At 37.8% G+C, this 23405-nt stretch overlaps 1 protein-coding gene across 2 annotated transcripts in view; it reads left to right on the plus strand.

Moving 5' to 3' along the window:
• The first annotated feature begins 840 nt into the window (after positions 1-840).
• Positions 841-23405, plus strand: part of adam22 (ADAM metallopeptidase domain 22) — a 104500-nt gene continuing 81935 nt past the window's right edge. Inside the window, exons 1-3 of one of the 2 annotated variants that reach the window (XM_051956303.1) lie at positions 841-1171; positions 1404-1570; positions 12979-13055. In XM_051956303.1, the coding sequence (XP_051812263.1) occupies positions 1075-1171; positions 1404-1570; positions 12979-13055 (341 nt within the window). In that variant the 5' untranslated portion in view covers positions 841-1074. The remainder of the gene's footprint in view (positions 1172-1403; positions 1571-12978; positions 13056-23405) is intronic. The other variant, XM_022196005.2, reaches the window with a different exon arrangement.

Consider the following 23405-nt stretch of genomic DNA (forward strand, 5'->3'; position numbering starts at 1 on the left):
ACCTTCCTCCAGCATATTATAAAAGCAGATTTTAGCTTGTTGCTTGCACTAGTATGCCAGAATTCACTTCAGTGTTGACTAATATGCTGATATTCTGTCGCCAGTGCACAGTTTGTCCACCAGAGGGCACTGAAAAGTTTATTTTTCACCTTCAGGTAAGCCCACAATTCCTCATATCTGTCTCAAATTTTGATTTATAATGATTTTATGTAGTGAATGGGTTTTTTCTAACTGAAAATGACTTTAAAGTAAAAAAGTAAGTCTTTTTTTTATGTTTTTCAAATGTTTTCACTAAATATGCCGCGCTGAAAATGATCCATATTCCTTGAAATCCATCCCCATGTAATCCTTTGGTTACTTGTTTTATTTTATTTATTTATTTTTTAGCTGATTAACACCTTTAAAATAATATTTTATGTCCTTTTTACCTGTTTGTGTCATTTCCAGCTTAAAGAAAGCTATTGAGGAAATAAAAATCTAATTTAGGCATAAATATGAATATGAACATTTGTGTTGTTTAAGACTCAATAAGGGGGGAAACAATCATATGTTTACAGTTAAATGTCCTTTTGTGGTATTTTCAGGGCGGATGTTGTGGTCCTGGTGGATGATGGAGAGACTAAGGAACCAGGATGGCGCTCCTGCGGTGCTTGGCAGTGGAGGAGGATTGTTCTGGTTCTGGTCCGGGTCAGGGCCCGCAGCTCTGCTCCATCCGGCTCATATTTATGCATCGGGCGTTTCTGCAGTGAGCCGCTGGACAGTGATGCGTTTTAAGGAGGTGTCCCCGGCCCTCCTCCTCCTCCTCTCTCCTCCCTCCCTCCCTCCCTCCCTCTCCGGCTCTCTCTCTCCCCTCCGCGCCTCCTCCGTGTCGCCGATCCGCGGGGTCTCGGTGCGCTCAGACGCGCTCGGCGTTCAGACTCGTACGCACCCCCAGATGGCCCCCCAGCAGCGGGACTGCGCTACCCAGACGACCAGCCCCGGCTCCAGGCGTCCCTAGCGAAGGCAGGACCCCCGCAGCCTCCTCCTGGAATACCGCATTGTTTAGATTTTTCCAGCCAGAGACACAGAGAGGTGATGATGCTGATGATGCGCCCGCGATGGTGGATTTCCCTTTTGTGCGTCTGTGGATTGATGCACGTCGGTCACCAGAGCAGCCCAGACGCCCCGAACGGTAACCGATCATATTTTGGATTTCACATCATTTACTGTTGAATCAGTGTTAAATCATCCCAAACAGGCCCCGTGTTTACTGCTTTAACCATCACATCCTGCCGCTCATGATGTGAAATCTGTCCGTCCGGAGCCGCTTATCAAAGGGAACCATTTCAGATGTGCTCGGTGTGTTTTCCATCAGGCGCCTCACGCTGCTGCTGCTACTGCTGCTGTTTTCCTCCTCTGTGCAGGAGACGCCTCGTCGAGCCTGAAGGCGCTTCGTGATGCGAGCAGGTTCGTGGGGAAGCAGGACACGGTGCCGCTCCGGCTGCTCTACAGCCGCCACAACCACAGCCAGATCAGCCAGGACGAGCTGAGCACCAGGGTGAAAGCCGCCTCCAGCAGCGGCTCGGCGCAGGTACGCGGTGTTTTCATGTGGGATGGAGGGAGGAGGTGTCCGCCTTTCTGGAGGCACCTCTCTGTTTACAGGGAGGATTCACGCTCACAGGGAAAACATTTACACAGCAGCAGGCCTCAGCTCTCTGTCTGCAGGTTCTATATGGGTCAATCAGAACCAAAAACACACCGTCCTACATGCAAACTGCTCCTAAACAGCTTCCACTTCACACCGTGCAAACCCCGCATCAATAATAGTGATCAGGTCAGCCTGGGTAATCAATAATGTGTCGACAACTTGCTTTTTGTTCGTCCCAGCAGCTACTCATATCATTAATTAATGCCTCGACCAGCTCCCTTTCAGCGCCTGATTGAACTTCCTTCCGCATAACATGCATCATATATAGTGTACATGTGCATCAGCATTCATGTTAATTGATAATTAGCAGTAAATGAAAGTATAAAAATGCTTCATAGACACACTTAAGGTCATCTGGAAACAGTGTCAGTATCATTTTTACAGTTTGTCCAGCAGAGGGCAGCGAAAATGTTTGTTTTTACCTGGAAAATGTCCCATTCACACTCTAAAAAATAACATTTAGGCTCAACAACAACAACAACTAAAATAACACACATCAGTCTTATGGCAGCTTCTATGGATATTATGTTCAACCAACAAAACATATTGAGTTAAGAGAATTAACATCTCACATCTGGACAGCATCTAAAAGTTGTCCAGATGTGTTTGAAAAAAAAAAGGAAATCCTGAACTCAAAGTGAAGAAAAATGAAGTTACGGAGCCAATTCCATTAGGTTAACACAATTTATATTCAGTTTTAAGTGAACCAACACAGAACATTAAGTTTAAATTACAGACAATATTAAGTTGATGTAATTACCAGTGATGCTATGTCAACCCAGTTTAGTTATATTGAGTTAGAAGAATTAACATCTCATAGCTAGACAACATCTCAGATTGTCCAGATGTGTTAAAATAAAGGAGCAAACTTGAAATCCTGAACTCAAGGTGAAGAAAAATGTACTTATCAAGCCAATTTTATGAAGTTACCTCATCATGAATTTAGTTTAAATCAACTAATGCAGAAATTTGAGTTTAAGTTACACAAAATATCAAGTTGATGCAATTATCAATGACATTATGTCCACACAACTCAGTTATATTAAGTTGAGGGAATTAGGTTTTTAATTATTAATATTAACCTTCAGATATTATCCAGGCATATTTAGTGGAAAAGAAGCAGACTTCAAATCCTGAACTCAAATAATCAAATCAATTCCATTAAGTTACGTCAACTCAAGTTTAGTTTTAAATCAGATAATGTGGTAATTTGAGTTTAAATTATGCAAAATATGAAGTTCACACAATTACAAATAACATTATGTCAATCCAACCCAATTATATTGAGTTGAAGGAATCTGGTTTTCTTCTACAATCAAAGGTAATCTCACAATCTCTAAAATCAAAAAGGTACTATTAATTGTCAGTATTTACCATCAGATATTATCTAGGCATGTTTAGTAGAAAAGAAGCAGACAAAATCTTGAACTAAAGTTCTCGAATCAATTTCATGAAGTTACTTCAACTCAAATTTAGTTTTAAATCAACTAATGCGGAAATTTGAGTTTAAATTACACAAAATGTTAAATTGACGCAATTCATCAAAGATTGTTTCAACTCAAATGTTCATCTGAACCAGTCAATTGGGAGTTTTTTTAGTTTCATTTTACAACCATGCATTTAATGATGTGGTGGAAATAAGTCTCTTGAATTACTTTTCAGAGTATAAAAGCTGCAAACCTTTTATCAGTGTGCTGTTTTTTTTCCCTTGATTAATTGTCTATAAAACATCAGAAAAACTAAATAAAACAGCAATAAAAATTGCCTGTTTGATCCAAGTAATGGTCCCAAACCCAAAGATATTAAGTTATTTAGATATAATTAGAACATATAGCAAAGTAAAGCACAAATTCTTAACATGTGCACTGTTGGGAACTGAGAATATTTGTCATTTTAAACTGTGTCAAATTTATATGCTAATTGCTTCAATAACCAAATTTAAGGACTCATTAAAACCAGCAGTTGTTTGTATTGTTAGTTTACCTATTAGTCTAAAAAAATGCAGTAAAAAACATTTTTTACTGCTCTAGTAGCTAAATATTTCAATATTTTCAGCAATAATTTGCAGGAAATTTGTTCAAAAGAGGGTGGAATCCCCTAAAATACTTCATTAATTTAAGAGTAAAAAGCAATTCTTAAAGAACCAAATTTCAGGACTCATTAATTAAAACGTATTTGTTGGTGTTGTTAGTTTACTAGTCTCTAATAAATGCACTAAAAACAACTTTTACTGATCTGGTAGCTGAATATTTCAATATTTATCACAATAATTTGCAAGGAATTTGTTCAAAAGATCTTTTGGTCCCCCAAATACCTCATGAATTAATTTTTGTTTTTCTACCATGCATTTAATTAAATGGTGGTAGCACCTGAAGTTTCCTTAAAGAGTTATAGCATTTCCTTAATAACCAAGTTTCAGGACCTGATAATTGAAACACATTTGTTGGTATGATTAGTTTTCTCAAAAATACAGTAAAAAAAAAAACTCCTTTTACTGCTCTGGTAGCTGAATGTTTCAATTTTTACTGCAATAATTTGTAGGAAATTTGTTTGAAAGAGGGTGGAATCCCCTAAAATACTTCACTTGTTTAAATAAACATAAGATAAGATGAAAACGTAATTAATTCTGAAGGAAAATCCTACTCAGGAAAAAACCTAAATTAGATAACGGGAGAAGAGATGCAGTTCCTAGTTGGAAATAAAGTAGATACATGACAGAAAGTAAAATAATGAGCTAAAATATGAGTTGAATAAAAAAGGTAAACGGTAACGATAAGTAATATTACACATAATGCTGAAATAATACACCAGAAAAATGAAATATTCCACGTTTCATTAACTAAATGACTAAAGCAATGAATGTAAACAAATATCTGCAGCTATTCTGGACAGTAGACTCGTCTTAGGATCAGAGTGTCTTCCGGTCACCAATCATCTGTGTACAGTAGGTCTTGCAGGGGTTGTTTTGCAGTATCATACAACTAAATTATGCAGGAAGCCTCCTGGAGCCCCTCGGATTGGCTGTAATAGCGGATCCAGTGCAGTAATAGTCGTAATCACTGAGTCAGTTCAGTGAAGCGGCATGTCTGCTGGGCTCCTTTCAAGGGATGAGTCAATTAGCATTGTGCAAACCTGTCATGCGTTTTTAATTTGTGTGGCTGAGGCTGGTGTAGGTTTGAGCGAGAGGAGAGGGCTACAGATGGTGGCAGGCAGGGAGGTGTTAACCCTTTGTCTGCGCCACACCTCAGACCGAGCTGAACCAGCTAACAGAAACCGTCTGCTGGCAGATATCGGTTTGATATTTAGCCTGTTTTTGAAGCTGATACTGATCTGATGGCAGGTTTTGTAGCTAAATGTAGAAGCACATCAGGGCAGTTTTAGACAGATGTTCTGAGGATGATTGCAGAAATCGTGTCGTGCATTGCCTCATGTTTCCCTGGAGTCATTTAACCCTCTGATCTTAATGGTGTTTTTTTTTTGCTCTTGTCTCATTTTTCGCTCACTGTGGGCTCATTTTTCTCTGCAACATGAAGTCTCTCGCCTCTGTGGAAACGGAACAACTATAGCTAAAAGTAGAGAGAACTCAGAAAGGTCTTCTTTGCAGTGTGACACAGTTATGATGCCATAAATCATAAAAAACGAGCCTTGAATTTCTGTTTGTTTTGCACAAATTGAAGAAAAACCTGAGTCAACACGTACAACATTTTTGCAAAGGCTGGAAAAACTGCTATAGATTTTTACTGTTTACTTTTTAGAACCTTTAGAAACTCACACATCAGCTCTAAATATTTATAAACATGTTTCATTGCGCTGAACTCAAAAATGTTTTTAATAATAATACATTTGATTTCAAACTCATTTTTCAGTCGTCTGGGTCTCAGAGTGCTACTGACTGAAAACAAAGACGATTTAAACTACGCTTAAAAACAATTCACTAATAAAATGTACGAATTCAGCAGTTTTAAACAGATAGCTCTTTAGTCCTGCTTTAAAAGTTTCCAGCTTTTTGCGGCAGTATTGCAATTTTAATGCCATAAATCACTAAAAAGGAGAAAAAATAGAGTTGAAATTCTTACATAAAGTGAAAAAAAACCCTGAATCAACATGTGTAACATTTTTCTCCACACGTGTAACCCATTCAGAAAAATTATAGTTTTACATTCTATAGATATTTTGCTACTTATATGTATATTTTAAAAATGTATTTCCATATTTGCCTCCTCTCAAACATGTCTTATGAACAGTCTGAGATGATTCTAATTGCTATAAACCATGTATAAAGAAAAAAAACTCTTTGATTTCTTGTTTTCCAAAATCAACAATGATTACTTTAGAAAGAATTTCTAGATATTTTACACAAATATATTTTTAGAATATAAATTGAGATTTAATTTTAGCCATAAATCCTAAAAAACAAAACAAAACATTGAAACAAAACATGGAGCCCACATGTACAATATTTTTGCAAACACTGGAATAAATGAGGCCTCCACATATTGTAGATATTTGCTGTTTACATTTCTAGAATCGTTAGAAACTGTATTTTTCACTCTCCTTTGCACATCATCACTAGATATTCCTATACATGCTAAACTCAAATATATTTTTGGTGCAGTGTGACACTGTTTTAATGCCATAAATGATTAAAAACAAGAAAAATAGAGTTGAGCTCCTTACAAAAAGTGGGGAAAAAAACTGGTCTCAACATGAACAACTCATTCACAAAACTTCTGATTCTACATTCTATAGATATTTCACTACTTTTACACGACCAGTCAAAAGTTTGGACACACTTTCTCATTCAATACTTTTTATTTATTTATATTATTTTCTACGTTGTAGATTAACACTGATGATTAGCACTTTTTTTTACAGCATATTTCTCAATGTATTCTTTTATAATTTTGATGTCTTCAGTATTAATCTACAATAAAAATAAACCATTGAATGAGAAGGTGTGTCCAAACTTTTGACTGGTAATACATGTACAGTCTATATTTTATTTAAAATGTATTTCCATACTTGTCTCCTCTCAAACCATTCTTATGAACAGTTTGAGATGGTTCTGATTGCCATAAATAATAAAAATATAATAATTTCTTTGATTACTTGTTTTCCAAAATTACAAATAATTACTCTAGAAAGATGCTTCACCGTGCTGAATGTGTCTTCCAGTAAATTGCTCCTCTCCTTACTGTTTTTGAGCCATGATGCAGATATTTTATGATTCTAGTATGTTTTATCCTCTCTGCTCTGTATAAACACACAGCCTGCGGTTCAAACGAAAACTCTCAGAATTTTTAACACGTGACTGTTGGTGGCAGCTGAGTCAGTCACGTCTTTGTGGTTGTGTCAAGGATCACAGAATTTTTTGTTTTTTACAGAATCTGGACAGACCAAACACCTATTTTTTGTGATTTTTTTTTAGAATGAAACATAGAAAAAAGATTTTTAATGAATAATTATGATTTTAAGCTGAGATTTGGTTGAGTTTTCTGAAAGAACGGCATGCTAGCACCTCAAAAATGTTAAATATCCAACGCTTGTTTCTATTTTTACAGTATCCTAATCCAATGAATTGTGTGATTTGAGCATTTTTCTAAAGATAACACGCCTTCTAGGTTCAGCCGGTTTACATAAGCGTGTAATTCCTGAGTTTCCAGCCCAGGAGATGCTTTTTTTGTGTGTGTGTATTGTTCCAGCTCATAGTCTTAAAAGCTCCTTGCATGCAGGCAGTCGTTAACAGCCTCAAAGTCCTAATAAAGCTATAATATGTACATTAGGAAGAAATCCAGGGTAGAGGGAGGAGACGGGCGACGGCATCTTTGATTTGATTTGTGCTCCGAGTCCTCGATCCTCCAGAGAGCCGAGCGTTGTGATGTCACTCAGGTTTGATCACTTATCGGCTGTTTTTAGATCAACAGCCTAAAAACAAATCTGTCAAACGCTTCTGAGAATGTGCGACACGCGGGAGGTTATTTATAGGCTTCTGTTGCGTCGCCTATTTTCAGTCTCAGACACAAACGGCGCTGAATGAGCAGTGGGGAGTTCAGCAAAGTGCTCGTGTTGTTTTGGTGGAAAAACAAAGGAGTGGGGGCAGATTGTGTGTTGTTTGTATGTTTACATGCCTCTGTAAAGAGTAGAGCTGCATGATAGTGGGAAAAATTACTTTTTTCTGTGAGATATATATATGAAAAAATACAGAAATTCTCACCTGAGGGCTTGAAGAACTATATTATGAAGGAATAAATCATTCTAGGAGGATTTGGATGATTTTGGAGAGGAGCGCCTCTGCATAGACCCGATTGTTTTTCAAAAACAAAGCAGAAAAAAATCTGTTTGGAGCCTTCTTCAACCGGTGTATCGCTGGTAGAGACATCCAGGATTGCTTTTTTATTTTTTTTAACATAGAATAACATTAAGAAATGGTTTTCCGTGTAATTTTTGGTCTCGTGCCTGCTGGGTTGCGGTAATTAAGTGGAGACTAGAAGCTTCTCTGTGCGCAGCTAGCTTCCACTGTTGCCTGCATGTGACGCGTTCAGGGAGCATCGGTAAATTGTAGAGTCAATCAATAAGTATATGCTCATTAAGTAAGGTGTTCTGGGTACAAAGATGCTCTGAATTCAGGTGAAAGTTATTTTAGATTTTATTTTGATGTTGATTTGAACATTAGCAGGAAAATAGCACAACATGAAAGTGAAAGCAGCGATCAGTTGGTTTAAATTCAGAAGTATCGCAGTGATAAATCAGATAATCTCACTCTCATATTGATTGAAATTACTGTGATTATCATTTTGGACATAAATGTATGGAGTTAGAACAGTCTCATAATTCACAAATGCACACAGAAGAATTCACAAATGTAAACTGCAATCCACAAATGCACACAGAAGAATTCACACATGTGAACTGGGATTCACAAATGTAAACTGCAATCCACAAATAAATTAAGAAAGTTCACAAATGCATTTCTGCATTCACAAACTGCTTTTGTGTGTGAATCTTTTTTGAGACTGCTCTGCCGTCAGCTCGATCCACAAATGCATTTTTTTCAACACGGAAGTTTCTGTAGCCAATCAGATGTCTCCCTCCTTTCAGCCAATCACAAAAACTCACCCCACGTGGGGGTGGGTGTACTGTTCAGCCAATCATATGAACGCGTCCGCACAGCGTTATACTTCACCGTGTCATTGGGCTGAAGAGTGAAGCTGCCCGTCGGAGAGACCATAGCTTCTGATGGGGACAATAGACCCTTTATTTGTTTAAAAACATTGTGGCGTTTTTTGTGGCCGGGGCTTATGCTGGAGGCAAAAGCTGAGCGAGAAGTCAAGCGGGACTGGGAGTATATAGTTTGCGCTGGGAGTTTGCAGCGCAAACTCGAGCATTTTTAACCCGTTAAACTTCAGTGTACCGCCGGCGGTACACTTACTAATTTGCATAGGAATTTAAAGAATGGCCGAAGGCTGCAAACGCGATTATATAAACATTATACGCGGATGGAAAGCTTAGATTCTCATGAATCCGCCGGTATAAACCACTTTCAGATGTGATTACCACAGCGGATAATATAAACACATTTGTCTGACAAACAACGAATATCCATCCATCATTTCTCTGTACACGGCTTTAACGTACACAGCGCGACTGACATTTCCGGGTTCATTATTACACACAGATGAAAATATTCCACAAAAAACGGCCATAATCTAACCTTGGACATCCAGACGACACAAGCCAGTAAACTATTTTGTCCAAAACATGTCTTGAAGTCGGTATATAATCCACGAATCGGTCGTTTTAAAGGAAATGCGCCTCGCGATGCGCGTCCAATATCCAATTATTTGTGAACTTTCTTAATTTATTTGTGGATTGCAGTTTACATTTGTGAATCCCAGTTCACATGTGTGAATTCTTCTGTGTGCATTTGTGGATTGCAGTTTACATTTGTGAGTTCTTCTGTGTGCATTTGTGAATTATGAGACTGTTCTAACTCCATATAAATGTGCCGCTACGGTTAATTGTATGGAAATATTCTGGCTGCAGAAAAGACGATGTTGACCAAAAGTGGAAATTATCGCCACCATAGGAGGCAAGAATTAGTTCAAATTTGCACCACAAAAGCTCTATAGGATGAGATTTGAATGGCATTTAAAGGAAAAATGGTAGTTTGGATGCTTTTTCCAGTGTTAAACTACATGAGAAAAGTCTCAGAGGTTTGGATTGAAAAAGAGAGTCTCCAGAAAAGTGATTTTTCCATTAAACCGTAAAAAACAGGCCAACGCAGTATTTTTACAAATGATGAGATGATATCACATTGTTTATCAATGGAAGGCTTTGTTCAAATATCTTTTAATGCTATCAGATATTATCAGACAGACTTCTCTTGTAGATGAATCTTGGAAAATGTGACCCATGCTTTCTTTTTGTATCATGCAGCAAAAATAGTTGTAGCATCGTGTTTTAGGTTAATTTACTTTTTTTCACATTGCAGTATTCATGTGTGTTTTTTTATAGTGCACTATATAATAATGACTTTTATTTATTTATTTAGCACTTTCAAGTCAAAGTGCAACAGATAAATTACAATACAATGATAGCTGATAGAAACAGTTACCAAAACAAACTAAAAAAAACCTGTTTAACTCATTTTTTATACAATTTACTGTTATTTACTGATTTATTCATCAAAATTACTAACTAGTAAAATCATAGAAAATAAGTATTCATTTATACGTTGACCATAAAATCAGGCCGATGCTATAAATAACGTCCACATCAAAGATCAGTATTTTTGCAAATGATGCAACAATGTACCTAATTTACTCCACACAGTTTATCATTAGCAGGTTTGCTTTTTTCATGTATTAACTGAACTCTTTTCCTACTCTTATGATGAATTCTTTTAGACGCTATCAGGCCAACGTTTCTTGATTCATGGGAAATGAGAATCCTGTGAGTTTTCTTTTTGAATCAAGCAGCAAAACTGATTTTATCCCGGTGACTTTGAGTTCTCGTCCTCCTTCATGCAGTCCTATCTGGTCCTTTCTGCAGAGCATCGACAGCACTGACAGTCATACTTCGGCGGTCATGAGTGGAAAATCAGGCGAGCTAGAAGTCAGAAATCAATGTGAGAAGAGTCGGTGGTGCTGCTAATGTTGGTCCAGCTCAGTAAAGCTGGGATGTGCTTTCATTAAGGACAATTACTGGTACCTCCTCCCACTGTGGGTCCAATCTGCCGGCTTGGATTTCATCGCTGTGGGGTTGTCGTTTCACACACGCCCTCTTCGCTGCTCATGTATGCATTGACCACGCGTAGACACACTCCTACAAACAAAAGAGTCCGTGGTCTTTGGGGAATCGGTGGGCCGAGGTCGTTCTCGGGTGACGGAGGGCCGAGGAAACACAGAAACTCCCCTCCTCCTCCTCCTCCTCCTCCTGGTTGTCATGCAGCATCCGGTTTATAATGAAGGGGGAGGGAGAGTCGTGTTTGAGACTCTCCTGGACATCCAGGAATTATTATGGGAGTTCTCATTGACCCAAAGGCTGCGTAATGAAACCTGCACCATATGTGACCAGCGCCCGGTTAGACCCTCCTCCATCCAGATCAATCGCACACAAACTCTTTTCATTTCTGTGATTGTGTTCTTTCTGCACACAAAAACATGACAACCAGAAAGATGGGTGGATTCAGGACTGCTGTAGGAATGAAAAATGCTAAATTTACTGTTAAAATTGCTTTTTTTTTAACCAGTGATTGAAAACAAATGGTCAAAAATCTATATTTTTACGCGATTATTCATTCTTTTACAATATTTAACCAATAAATTACATAGTTTTTACTTTTATTTATCATTACTTGAAAGAAAAAAATATATATTAAGGAATAAAAAATACTACATCAAGCTTAGTTTTGTTAAATTAGGGATAAACAGACACACTATGTGCAATAAGGAAGTGAGTTTACCATGACGCTCACTCGGTTGTGCACTGATTCTGTTTACATATTGATATCCTCTGAGTATTTTATTTGTATATAGTGTGCCTTTTTCTTTTTTTTATCTATAACTGGGAGTCACCAATCAAAATTTTCCTCTGTAAAAACATAATGACAATAAAGATTCTTTATTCTTGGTCATAGAGAAAAGCATTAATTTGCATGTTAACCATAAAAAACAGGCCCAAACTGTAATTCATTCTTTTACAGTGTTTAACTGTAAAATATAACTATTTTTACTGTATTAAAATCAACAAAACTGTCATTGTTTTACCGATATTTCTATTGTTCCAAAGGGGAAAAAAATACATTAAAGGTTGAAAATGTTAAATGAAGTTTTTAACAGTTGTTGTCCAGATTTCCCTGCTTTGTTAAATTACAGATAAAAGCATTAGTTTACAGGTTGACAGATTTCTTTTACAGTGAATGTTTAACTGTAATTTTTCAAATCATTTACTGTTATTTTACAGATTCTCTCTATTTTCCTTACACAGAGTAACTAGTAAAAATCTGAAAAAATTTATCGTAAAATAAACAATAAATAACTTTTTTCCATTTTTACAAATGCTAATTCATTCTTTTACAAGATTTAATGGTAAAATGACACTATTGTAATTTTTCTTTAAATGCGTGTTTTACGAGTAGTTTGTGTTTGCAAGAACAATTATGTATATTAAGGAAGAAAAATGCTTTTTAACTGTTATTTTACAGATTTTCTGTGTTCATTAAATAGCAGATAATATCAAATATAATCACAGGAAAAGTATTAATTTACATATGGAGTTTAAAAAGAAGTGACAAAAAGTGTAAATAATTTCCACTTAAAAAATGAGTATTTTACAGATTTGTTTACAGTGAGTGACTAAAATGAATGTGTTTAAATCGGCTAAAAGAATCATTATTTTGCAGTATTTTCTTTTATTTTCACCTTTTTCATACTTTTTAAACCTTACAGAAGTTTTTTAACCACTTTTTCAGGATTTTTTTTAATGCATTTTGAATGTTTCTTATATTTTTATTTTGTTTTTTATTTGGAGGGTTTTGTAAAATATGTGGTGTGTCACAGTAAACCAAATGTCTGATTTACAGCTGAAATGCTACTGTGAGATCTTTAGCAGAAGTTGACATTCAGACAAAGACCTTGATGTCTTATTCTCTCAGAAAAAGACAAAGCGGCGGTCCATCAGTGCAGATGAGAACTGATTTATGATAATGAATCGAACCATGAATATGTTAATGGTTGCCTTTAGTAATGATAAATAACTTCTCTTCCTTGCTGTCTTATTTTTTTCTTCAGATGAACCACGTGGCCCAAGTCAGCTTTCAGGTCGATGCTTTTGGGAGAAAATTCGTTTTGGATGTGGAACTGAATCAGTAAGTTTTAAATTTTTAGCGTCTGTCTGGTTATTTAACTCCAGCATGCAACAGAAGTGAGTAGAGCAGCATTAAAAATGATTTCTCCTTAAGTTAAACAGCAGGTATTTGCACTGATGTAAAATTTAAAACTAACAGTTTAGATTCACTATAATAAAAATACAGACCCCACAGTCAGAACTCAATGCAGCAAAAGTCAGAGTATCTTTCATTACAGATATTCTAATCTTTTATTTTTTCAGTCCGTCATATTTCCACCTTTATTTTGATGACTGTCTCAATCCTCAGCATGGAGGATACCAAATTTCTGTGGAGATGTTCTGACATTTTTCACTTTTCGGTTGTTCTTTGATACCTTTCTCTTTAAAATACCCCAAAAAATGTTCTGTTGGATTCAAGTCAGGCCCCATGCTTGTCCAAATCGTGGCTTTTACTTGATTTTTCTTTAGAAACCTTAGTTCTTTGGATGGTTCTCCTGCTGGGATGCTCCTCTTCTTCCAGCTTCTTTTTAGTCAGTATTTTGTGGAGTCCTTTTAGGAGGACGACCACTGCAGCCCTGATTAGTGCTACTGTGGCTCCTTCTATACCTCCTGATTATTACTGACACTGTGTTTCCAGTGATGTTTAGTTGATCTTCTTGTGTCCTTTTCTATCTTTGTGAAGTCTCACAATCGCATATTTCAGTCCCTTCATTCAATTCTTTGCCATGTGGAGCTATGATGCAGACATAGACAAAACTGAGAAAGCTCTTCTGTTCACAGCTCATTTTAGAACCATTTTCATGCAGTCGGACTGATTTAAAATCACAGATTTCAGTGATCGGAAGTGTATTTGCTTTTGCTTCTAATCTGGGGTGTAAATTTTTAATACAGGCTTCATAAAGTATTTGTTTTTGTTTGCTCGTAAGACGGAACGCTCTACTGCTCAACCTCGACATGATGCAGTAACTGAAACATGATCCAGTTTTGCATCATTTGACGTTGAAATACACGTCTGTTCTCACTTCTCTTGTATACTGTCTAAATGTGTCTTACTGGGGCTGTGGTTGTTCGCTTGAAGCTTTATTTCCTTTCTTAATGTTTAATTAACGTTGCGATTTGCTGTGATCATGAAACGACTTCAGCAGGAGTCTTTCTCTGAGGCCTGAATAACCGGTTTGAGTGCAAATTCACTCTATATTCTTGGGTATAATTCCCTAAACACACACATTGCACATTAAACCAGAGCTGACTACTTAATTGAAGCCGGTCATTGTGCTGCTGCTGCTGCTACACAGGCGTCACATTTTCCTGCTCACCGCCGGCCTGTTTATTGCCCGTTTCTGAGAATGCACATAAATGCCTGCTGCCGGTGTGTGCTGTGACTGAACGTATGCGTACCCGTGTGGTTGCATGTCTGCAGCAGGTCAGTTATTGTGTGTTTGTGTGTGATTTAGAGCTGCCATCATAATAGGAAGTGATTTACGGTAAAGGCTGGAGCGCTGCCCTGTCAGACACCGATATTGATCACAGCTGTGCTGATGGAAAGTGAGCTCCTCTCTCTGCTTATTTCACCCCCCTCCCTCTTACTCTCAATCTCTTTCTGCCTCCGGCTCTTTCACTTTTTTTTTTTGAAAATGACCCTTCTTGGCACCGTCCTGCTGTTTGTCGGGTTTGTTTCTGTTCGCCTCTGTCACTCCCTGAGACCATTTACTCAGACAGAAAATCTGGCGCACTCCTATAAGTGATGCTGCCTGCTGAAGTCGCTCTCCTGCTGAGTAAAACGTTACATCACAGGAGTTCCCAGGTTTGGAGGAGATGTTTCTGCAAAGCTCATGGCATGAAACCTCGGCCAGTCGTCTGTATAAATGTGCTGCTTACATGCGTGCACATTTCTTTAGCGCTTGGTTGGAGCATTTAATGTGGAGTAATTATTCATCTGTGAGACACTGTGGGATTAAAGCGTCCATCTCTATAGCAGCCAGCAGAATATCGAGTGAAAGAAAGCGCAAAATCCAGTTTTTAGTGCTTTTTTTTTTTTTTTTTTTTTAGCTCTTCAGAGATTGAACTAACTGATATATATGTGGACTGGCCTGTGTGACTTTTATCAAAAAAAATCTCATACTGTGATTAAAACTGAAATGATTACTTGATTATTGATTGGCCAATTAGAAGAAAGAATGAGCTGTTTTGAAAAGGGGTTGACCGATCGTTATTTTCCAGCGCGGACACAGATATTTAGTGATGAAGGTGGTCGATAACTGACATTTTGAGCTGATTTATGAACAAAAATTTTAAAAAATAACAAAGAAATGTCATTTTTTATTTATTTTTGATACATTTATGGCAAAAAAAAAACATACTTCAGTTTAGAAATGCTGATCTATTCCTGTGTTTGTGAAGTCACAGCATCAGATTTTTTTTTTTTAGTTCCTCTGGCATTTATGTAATTTTTCAACATCTGGAGCCATGATGCCGACATAGACACAGCTCTAGTTTCTATTTTCGGGCCTGAATTTTCAATATAGTCTTTCTAAACTATTTATTTTTAATTGTTCGTAAGACGAAATTTTCGATACACTTAGGAATAAGGCAGATATATTTTGAATCATTTGACATTTAGCGATCAGATTTTTTTTTTTGCTTGACTCGCAGTTCTTTTCCATGTGGAGCCATGATGCGGACAGACACAGCTGATTGGTCAAAAAACTGGCAAAGTTCTGGTATTCATGGCTCATTTTTTAACCCTGTCTATGTAGTTAGACTGTCTGGAAATCACAGGTTGACTCACTTTTGATACTGAACTACTTGTTTTTGATTGTTCATAAGACAACACACTCGACTGTTGAACTTAGAAATAGGATTTTTTAGTTCCTCTTGCAATTTTTCAACATGTGGAGCCATGATGGAAGTATAGATACAACTAATGGGTCCAAAACTGAGGAAGTTCCGATGTTCACAGCCCATTTTATATCCATGTTTATGCAGTTTGGCTGATTGGAAATCACAGGTGGATTCAGTTTTGATACCAAAGTGCTTGGTTTTGATTCCGATGTGGAGCCATGATGCAGACATAGACATGGCCCATAGGTCCAACACTGCATTTCTGCCTTCATCCCAGTTTTCCTTCCCTCAGATTCGCCCTCCTGCTGCCCTCGTCCCTCCTCGGTCTCGTCTCCTCTATAAACTGATCCTCCATTCGACAGCCACACTGATTTTGTTTACAGATAGCTTTCATTCCAGACAGAATAAACCCAGATGATGTGAGCGTGGGTGGAAGGAGTGGGAGGTGTTTTAGCTGAATGGGCCAGCATTGCTTTGTGGCTCTGAGTAAGACAAACCGAGCTTTCTCAGTCTGATCAATGAGCCTCTGCTGCTGCTGCTACTGCTTCTGTGCATTTTAGTGTGTTTAATTGTTGCCGTGAGCAGAGAAGGGAGGTGTGTTTTCCACTCCTCGGCTGTGTCTCAAGTGCTACATTACATATTATCTTCAGAATTTTCCCTTCTTCACCTGCAGTTAGAGTTTGCCCTCAGACTGTGAATATGGGAGTGTAGGCGTTTTGTTGCCGCCTTGTGCTTTCTGGACACATGTTGGCTGCTACATGTAAATTTTCCGTCTCTCTAGACACAGACTGTATAAGAAGACGGTGACGCCATTTATTGTTTAAAGGACTGCCATTTTAAAGTCTTGAGTTTGGCATTTCGCTGTCATTTTATTGGTGCTCTTGACATTTAGCAGGTTTGTCTGTGTGTCTCTAAGTGGCCCAACCAGGTAGATGAAATCACTTTGTTTCCAGCTTGGATAAATCTGACATTAGAGCATCTTCTTTCAGGCTTGTTATTGGTCATTACTGGCTGTCTAAGCTGCTGCATCAACTGGGTGGAGACTAGAAGCTTCTTTGAGCACGGGGGCATTTTATTGTAGCCTTGTGCTTTTTGGACATATGTTGATTATTGGATGTGAATTTTCAGTCTTTCAAAGACAGATTGTATAAAAAGACTAATGCCGCCTCAGGGACACCACTTATTCTTTTGAGGACTAACATTTTAAAATCTCAAGTTTGGCATTTTATTGGTGCTCTTGACATTTATTAGGTTTGTCTGTGTGTCTCGAAGTGGACCAACCAGGTAGATGAAATCACTTTGTTTCCATCTTGAATAAATCTGACATTAGAGCATCTTATTTCATTCCTTTCAGGCTTGTTTTTGGCCACACAGCTGTCTGACCTGCTGCAGCAACTGTGTGGAGACGAGAAGCTTCTCTGAGCACAGGGGCATTTTATTATAGCCTTGAGCTTTTTGGACACATGTTTGTTGTTACATGTGAATTTTCAATCTTTCAGAGACAGACTGAAAAGATTGCCGCCACAGGGACACCACTTACTTTTTGACAGCTAACATTTTAAAGCCTCAAGTTTGGCATTTTATTGGTGCTCTTGACATTCAGCAGGTTTTTCTGTGTGTCTCCAATAAATCTGACATTCGAGCATCTTATTAAACCCTCGTGTCGTCCTGCGGGTCAAATTGACCCGTTTTAAAGTTTGAAAAAGTGAAGAAAAATATATATTTTCACAGTGAAACTTCTGATGTCCACATTTTCAACATTTTTGGGAAATCTTTGAACATTTTTTGGTGGAAAAAAAGAAATATTAAGAATGTTTTTGCTGGATTTTGGTTGATTTTTTTGTGGATGTTCCTTAAAGAAAATATTAGAAGTTTTACTGATATATATGTAATCATTTTAGGTATTTCTAGGATTTTTTTTGAAGATTTTTCTTCATTTTTTTTGAAAATATTTACAAGAATTTTCTTGCCAAGTTTTTTTTTTCTTTTTATATTTAACTTCTAAGGGAATCTTTTAAGGAATTATTAGAATTTTCTTCCTGAAGGTTTTGCAAATTTTTAGATTTTTTTTTGCTGAATTTTTTGATTTTTTTCAGACAAGTAAACAATATTTTTTGGTGCCCGTAAATGAGGACAGCAGGAGAGTTAATTAAATCAGCCTGATAATTTTATTTTTCCTTCATGTTGAGTTCAGGATTTCAAGTCTTCTCCATCTAGTTAAGACTGGTAATTAAACCGTACATTTGATTGTAGAAGAAAAGCTAATTATTCTAACTCAGTATAGTTTGTTGGGTGAATTTAATTTGTTTGCATTAGTTGTCATAACTAGATATTGATGCATACTGTTGTGCTAATTCGTTTTCTTGAGCCAAAATGTGATCTTTTGAGACTATATTTGATGTTTTCCCCTCATTTTTGCTCATATTTTGTGCTGTTCCCATCCATGCATCCACCCTCTATAATATTCTCCCATCGTGCTCTGTGCAGAAGGGTTTGTTGTCTTTGCGCAGATGAGAAATTTCCCTTTATTGTTTGGTGCTATCCGTTAAGCATATATTTGTTTGTGTTGTAGCGTTTCATCAGTAACATGCTGCTGTATTGACATGTCTGAAGTGTGACAGTCTGCGGGGAGGAAGTGAGGAGGGGGTTGGAGGTTTTTATTCTTTGTCTTCTTCGACTCCTCCACCTCAGCAGCCGCCTCCAATTTGCCATTCATGGGGTTGGAGTGAGCAGAAAACGTGCTCCGGGTTGGGGGGTTGCCTCTCTCATTTTTTTTTTGTAATAATCCTCATCTCCAACACACACCAACAGACCTGCACACACACGCTCCGTTGCCCCACACCCACCCTCCATTCAGCCCCTGCTGCCCCCTCTTACCCCGCCCCCCCACCTGCTCCCGCTGAATAATAGATGGATGCTGGAACATTAAGGAGGAGCCGGCGTGATGGATTCTGGTCCATCATGTGGAGGACGGAAGGGAAGCGTTTGACCGGCGTACAGTACGTGCACTCGTGTACAACTGCGTTTGCACGGAAGTACACGTGCACACACACACACACACACACACACACACACACACACACACACACACACACACACGCATGCATGCACTCCTGCAGAAATAGACCAATTCCAGTCCAGATATTTACTCAGTCTGCACAACTTGTAGTTTCTGCTGTGGCAAAAGTGTAGTTCTGACCTCAATGAGGGAGATATTTTTCAGATTTTACATCATCACAACATCCCATGGGTGCAGTTTTTGTTTGAACACTGGTAGAGGCACATTAAATGGAGGTTTGGATGGTTGATTTAATATATTCTGGTGATTTTTTTGTTGTTGTTGTTGCTCCTTTTCTGCACCAGTCTGCATTGTTGCATCTATGATTGAGCATATTCTCAAAATGAAAGTCCTCTAATTCTTTCTTTTTTTAATTTTGAGTGGAGACCAAATGCAAATATTCTGAGTATTCAGGTAAATGCATCCCTCTATGCAATATCCTACATGATATAATCTAATTAATTAGGGATGAAGTGGCTTAAACGGTAAGTTAATTCACTAAAGCTGCAACCGATGATTATTTCTATTGTCAGTAAATCCCTGAATTATTTTCTCGATTATTCGATTTGTTGTCTGGTCTTTAAAACTGTCACAGAGGAGGAAAGAAAATATTCAAATTAAATAAGCTGCATTCAGAGCATGGATTTTTTTTCTTAGAGCATTATTGAAGCTGATGAACTGATTATCAAAAATGGTGGCGATTAATTTAATAGCTGAGAGAGCACAAATTAGAAATGTAAATGTCTATAGTAAGCAGAGCCAACATCTAATTTTGCAGTATCAGTAACACATATAGGCATTTGGAAAGATGTTGTCATGTTTATTCCAGGTTTTTAAATCAATTTTTGTAAACTAAACATCAAAGAAATTCAACTTTAGGTTTGTCTTTTTAAGGATTTATGTGTTTTTTTCCTTTTTATAGGTGAAAATGCAAAAATTCCCTGCTCTGAAAACATGTAGTTTAATTTACAGAACATAATTTTGCCATTATTAGTTGGAAGTATGGATAAATTTCTTTTTATATATAAACTTCGAGGAACTTTCTAGGGCCACAATGCCACCCTTGGTTGGAAATTTTGCACCTTTTTCCATTTTCAAGGGCCAATAATTTTTAAAAAATGGCCTCAACTGGAGCCATTACATCATTTGGATTTGCTGGAAACCATTTTGTCTGTATCCTCACCAAATTTCAGGGCTGTGGGAGTTTTATTTCTGGAGATATTGAATGCTTAAAAGAACTTCCAAGGTGAAAATACTAAAACAAATATATTCTGAGAGAGCACAAATGTAATTTCAGTATCTTCATTTATTCTGCACAGAAGACATTTCTGAGTTCATTTTTCTTCTACAGTTTGTTTTGTTTCCATAGAGGTGCAGGATTTTGTTAGGGCTGGCCCGAATAGTGGATTCTGGCCTCCGAATATTCGGGCCCTATTAAAGACGAATATCCGAATATTCGTTCCGCCCCGTAACGTCCGAAGGGAGGGGCGTTTGGGCGGGCGGGCTTGTGGCGTAGACGGCCCGAATATTCAGATCCGTTCGTCTGGTCTCCCGGGTCCAAATTTTGCCTTTGTTTTGTCCGAATATTTAGATACCAAAATTAATATCCGGATACCGCCGTAGCAAACGAATATTCGGATATTCGGGATATTCGGGTCCAGCCCTAGACTTTATATTGCAGTGAAAACGGTGACGGGAGCAGAAAATGTCTGGAAACTGTTCCAATTTCAAAGGGTTAATAACTAACTCTGATACAAAAAAAGGAAAAGGGAATCAAAGAACACAAGAAACAGGCAAAAATCCATAATGGCAACAAAAAATGAGGAACAAACTGAAGCAAAATAAAACTAAAAAGCTCAAAAACAAACCAGATTTGACATTAGGAACTGAGGCTGGAAAAAAAACATCAAACTGGCTGCTAAACCAGGGAGAAAAAGGACTGTAAATGGTCTGTAAATGTCTGTGCGATTTAGCATTCAGACGGTATGTAGGTTACGTATGCATGACAATGTGTGAGTGCAGACGGAGAGCAGAACAGGTGGGCAGGTCCAGCTGGGACTCAGAGTTTCATAACCTCGGCGCTGTTATGAAATCAGCGGCAGCATGAAGTTAAGAGGGCTTCTCCTGCTCCTCAGACAGCCTTTTTCACTCTCCACTACTGTCGCTGCTCAAACGCAGGCTCTTTATGCCAACACAGCCGCTCAGTTACAAGCAGCTGAGGACGGTTTAGACGAGGAGCTCACCAAACATCCGACGGTTCAGCGGTTTGATGAATGTGTGCTGGTGTTTGTGTGTCGTCTCGTCGGGTCTCAGGTGCACGAAAAGTGTTGTTTTAATTAGAGATAACAAGAATGGATCGAGAGAAACGAGGCCCAGACAGAAAGAGGGAGGATCAATACTCTGGAGAGCGAATTACTTGTTCGTGTCTTTGTTTTAATTTCACACGCTCGTGGCGGGGATGTTTAATTGAAGTTTCACCTTTAAAAAGTGCAGTAATGTTGCTGATAAATGTGGATGATGGTATAATCCTTATAAATTCAGACAGAATTTAGGAAATGCTGCATCATCTTACGATTTGTTCCGATTTGGGACCCAAAACTAAGATCTATAAGACGTTTTGGTTGAATTTTGAAAATTTCACGTTCTAAGATCTGGAATTTTTTTTTTTGTATTTTCACCTTGGAAGCACTTTTAAGCATTAAATATCTCCAGAAATAGAACTCCCACAGCCCTGAAATTTGGCGAGGATGCAGACAAAATGAGTTCCAGCAGTTCTAAATGATGTAATGACTCTAACACAGGCCAATTTTTTAAATTAGTGGCCTTTGAAAATGGAAAATGGTGCAAAATGTCCAATCATTGGTAGTATTGTGGACCTGGAAAGATTTCTTACCATGAGACTCGTTTTAAGGGTCTAATATGTCCAGAAATTAAACTCCCACAGCCCTGAAATTTGTTGAGGATACAGACAAAGTGGTTTCCAGCAGATCTAAATAATGTAATGGCTCCAGTAGAGGCCAAGGTTTTAGTTAGTGGCCTTTGAAAATGGACAAAAATGCAAAATTATCAATCGATGGTGGTATTGTGGCCCTAGAAAGACATCTTACCAGGGAGCTCATTTAAGGGTCTAATATATCCAGAAATAAGATTACCACAGCCGTGAAATTTGGTGGATGCACACAAAGTGGTATCCAGCAGATCTAAATAATGTAATGGCTCCAGTAGAGGCCAGTTTTTTTAGTTAGCGGCCTTTGAACATTGACAAAGGTGCAAAATTTCCAATCAAAGTGGTATTGTGGCTCTACAGACATACCAGGGAAGTCATTTTAAGGGGCCTTTATCGCCAGAAATAAAATTCTCACAGTGCTGAAAGTTGGTGGGGACACAGAGAAAGTAGCATCCAGTAGATCTAAATGATTGAACAGCTCCAACAAAGGCCAAAATGTTAAGTTATAGACCCTTCAAAATGGAAACAGGTGCAAAACTTCCAATCAAGAGTTATATTGTGGCCCAAGAAAAACATCTTACCAAGGTCATATAAAGGGTTCATTATGTCCAGAAAAAAAGTCTTAAAGTCCCAAAATTTGCTGAGGATACAGACAAAGTGGTATCCAGCAGATCTAAATAAGGTAATGGCTCCAGTGGCTCCAATTTTTCAGTTAGTGGCTCGTGACCATTGAACAAAGTTCAAAATTTCAAAGTTTTGCTAAATTTTGCTAGCTTGAAGTCTGTCCTCCTACAAATATGAGGCAAAACAATTACCCAATTAGAAATATTACCCAGGTCTAAAACTCCACAAAATATACATTTAATAGTCATTTAAAGTCTTGTAAATAACAAAAATAAAACACTAAATGCTGTTTTTTTGTTGTATTTTCTCCACTTTAAAGTTCAAATTCAAAGTTTTCATCATATTGTCAATGTTTTTTTTATATAAGTTTGTTCTTATAAAAATAAGAGTTTCTGGGATTATTTCACCTCATTAAATGGATCATACTGTGGCTGTAAGTTTAATTAATCTGATGTATGTTCTGAAAAATCTCTCTAAATACTCAATGGAATCAGAGCTGCTGCACTTATAAAATCTGTAATTCTGCTGTTTGAGTGCATATTGAAGGTCATTTCTAGCTTCTGTTTGCTGCTGTGGCTCAGCTGGTTGAGTGGATTGTCCTTTAATGTAGAGGTTGGTAGTTTAAAGCCCGGCATGCTGAAGCGTCTGTAGGCCAGACGCTGGTGTTCTGCTGCTGTTTGTGTCGGTGGATGAGACCCACTGTGGTTGTAGAGCTGATTCAAGGCTAAAAGGTGCTCCGTAGGTGCAGGATGTGGACGCACAATTCATCGTTTCAGCATCGCAAATGTGCACATGTGCAATAGTCGCATCACAGGAAATGCTTCATGCTACAACTTTTATTTTTTTGCTGCTTGATACTAAAAGTAAACTTGCACAGTTGACATTTCCCAGGACTAACC

Source organism: Acanthochromis polyacanthus, chromosome 12, assembly GCF_021347895.1.
Source record: "Acanthochromis polyacanthus isolate Apoly-LR-REF ecotype Palm Island chromosome 12, KAUST_Apoly_ChrSc, whole genome shotgun sequence".
Lineage (NCBI taxonomy): Eukaryota > Metazoa > Chordata > Actinopteri > Pomacentridae > Acanthochromis > Acanthochromis polyacanthus.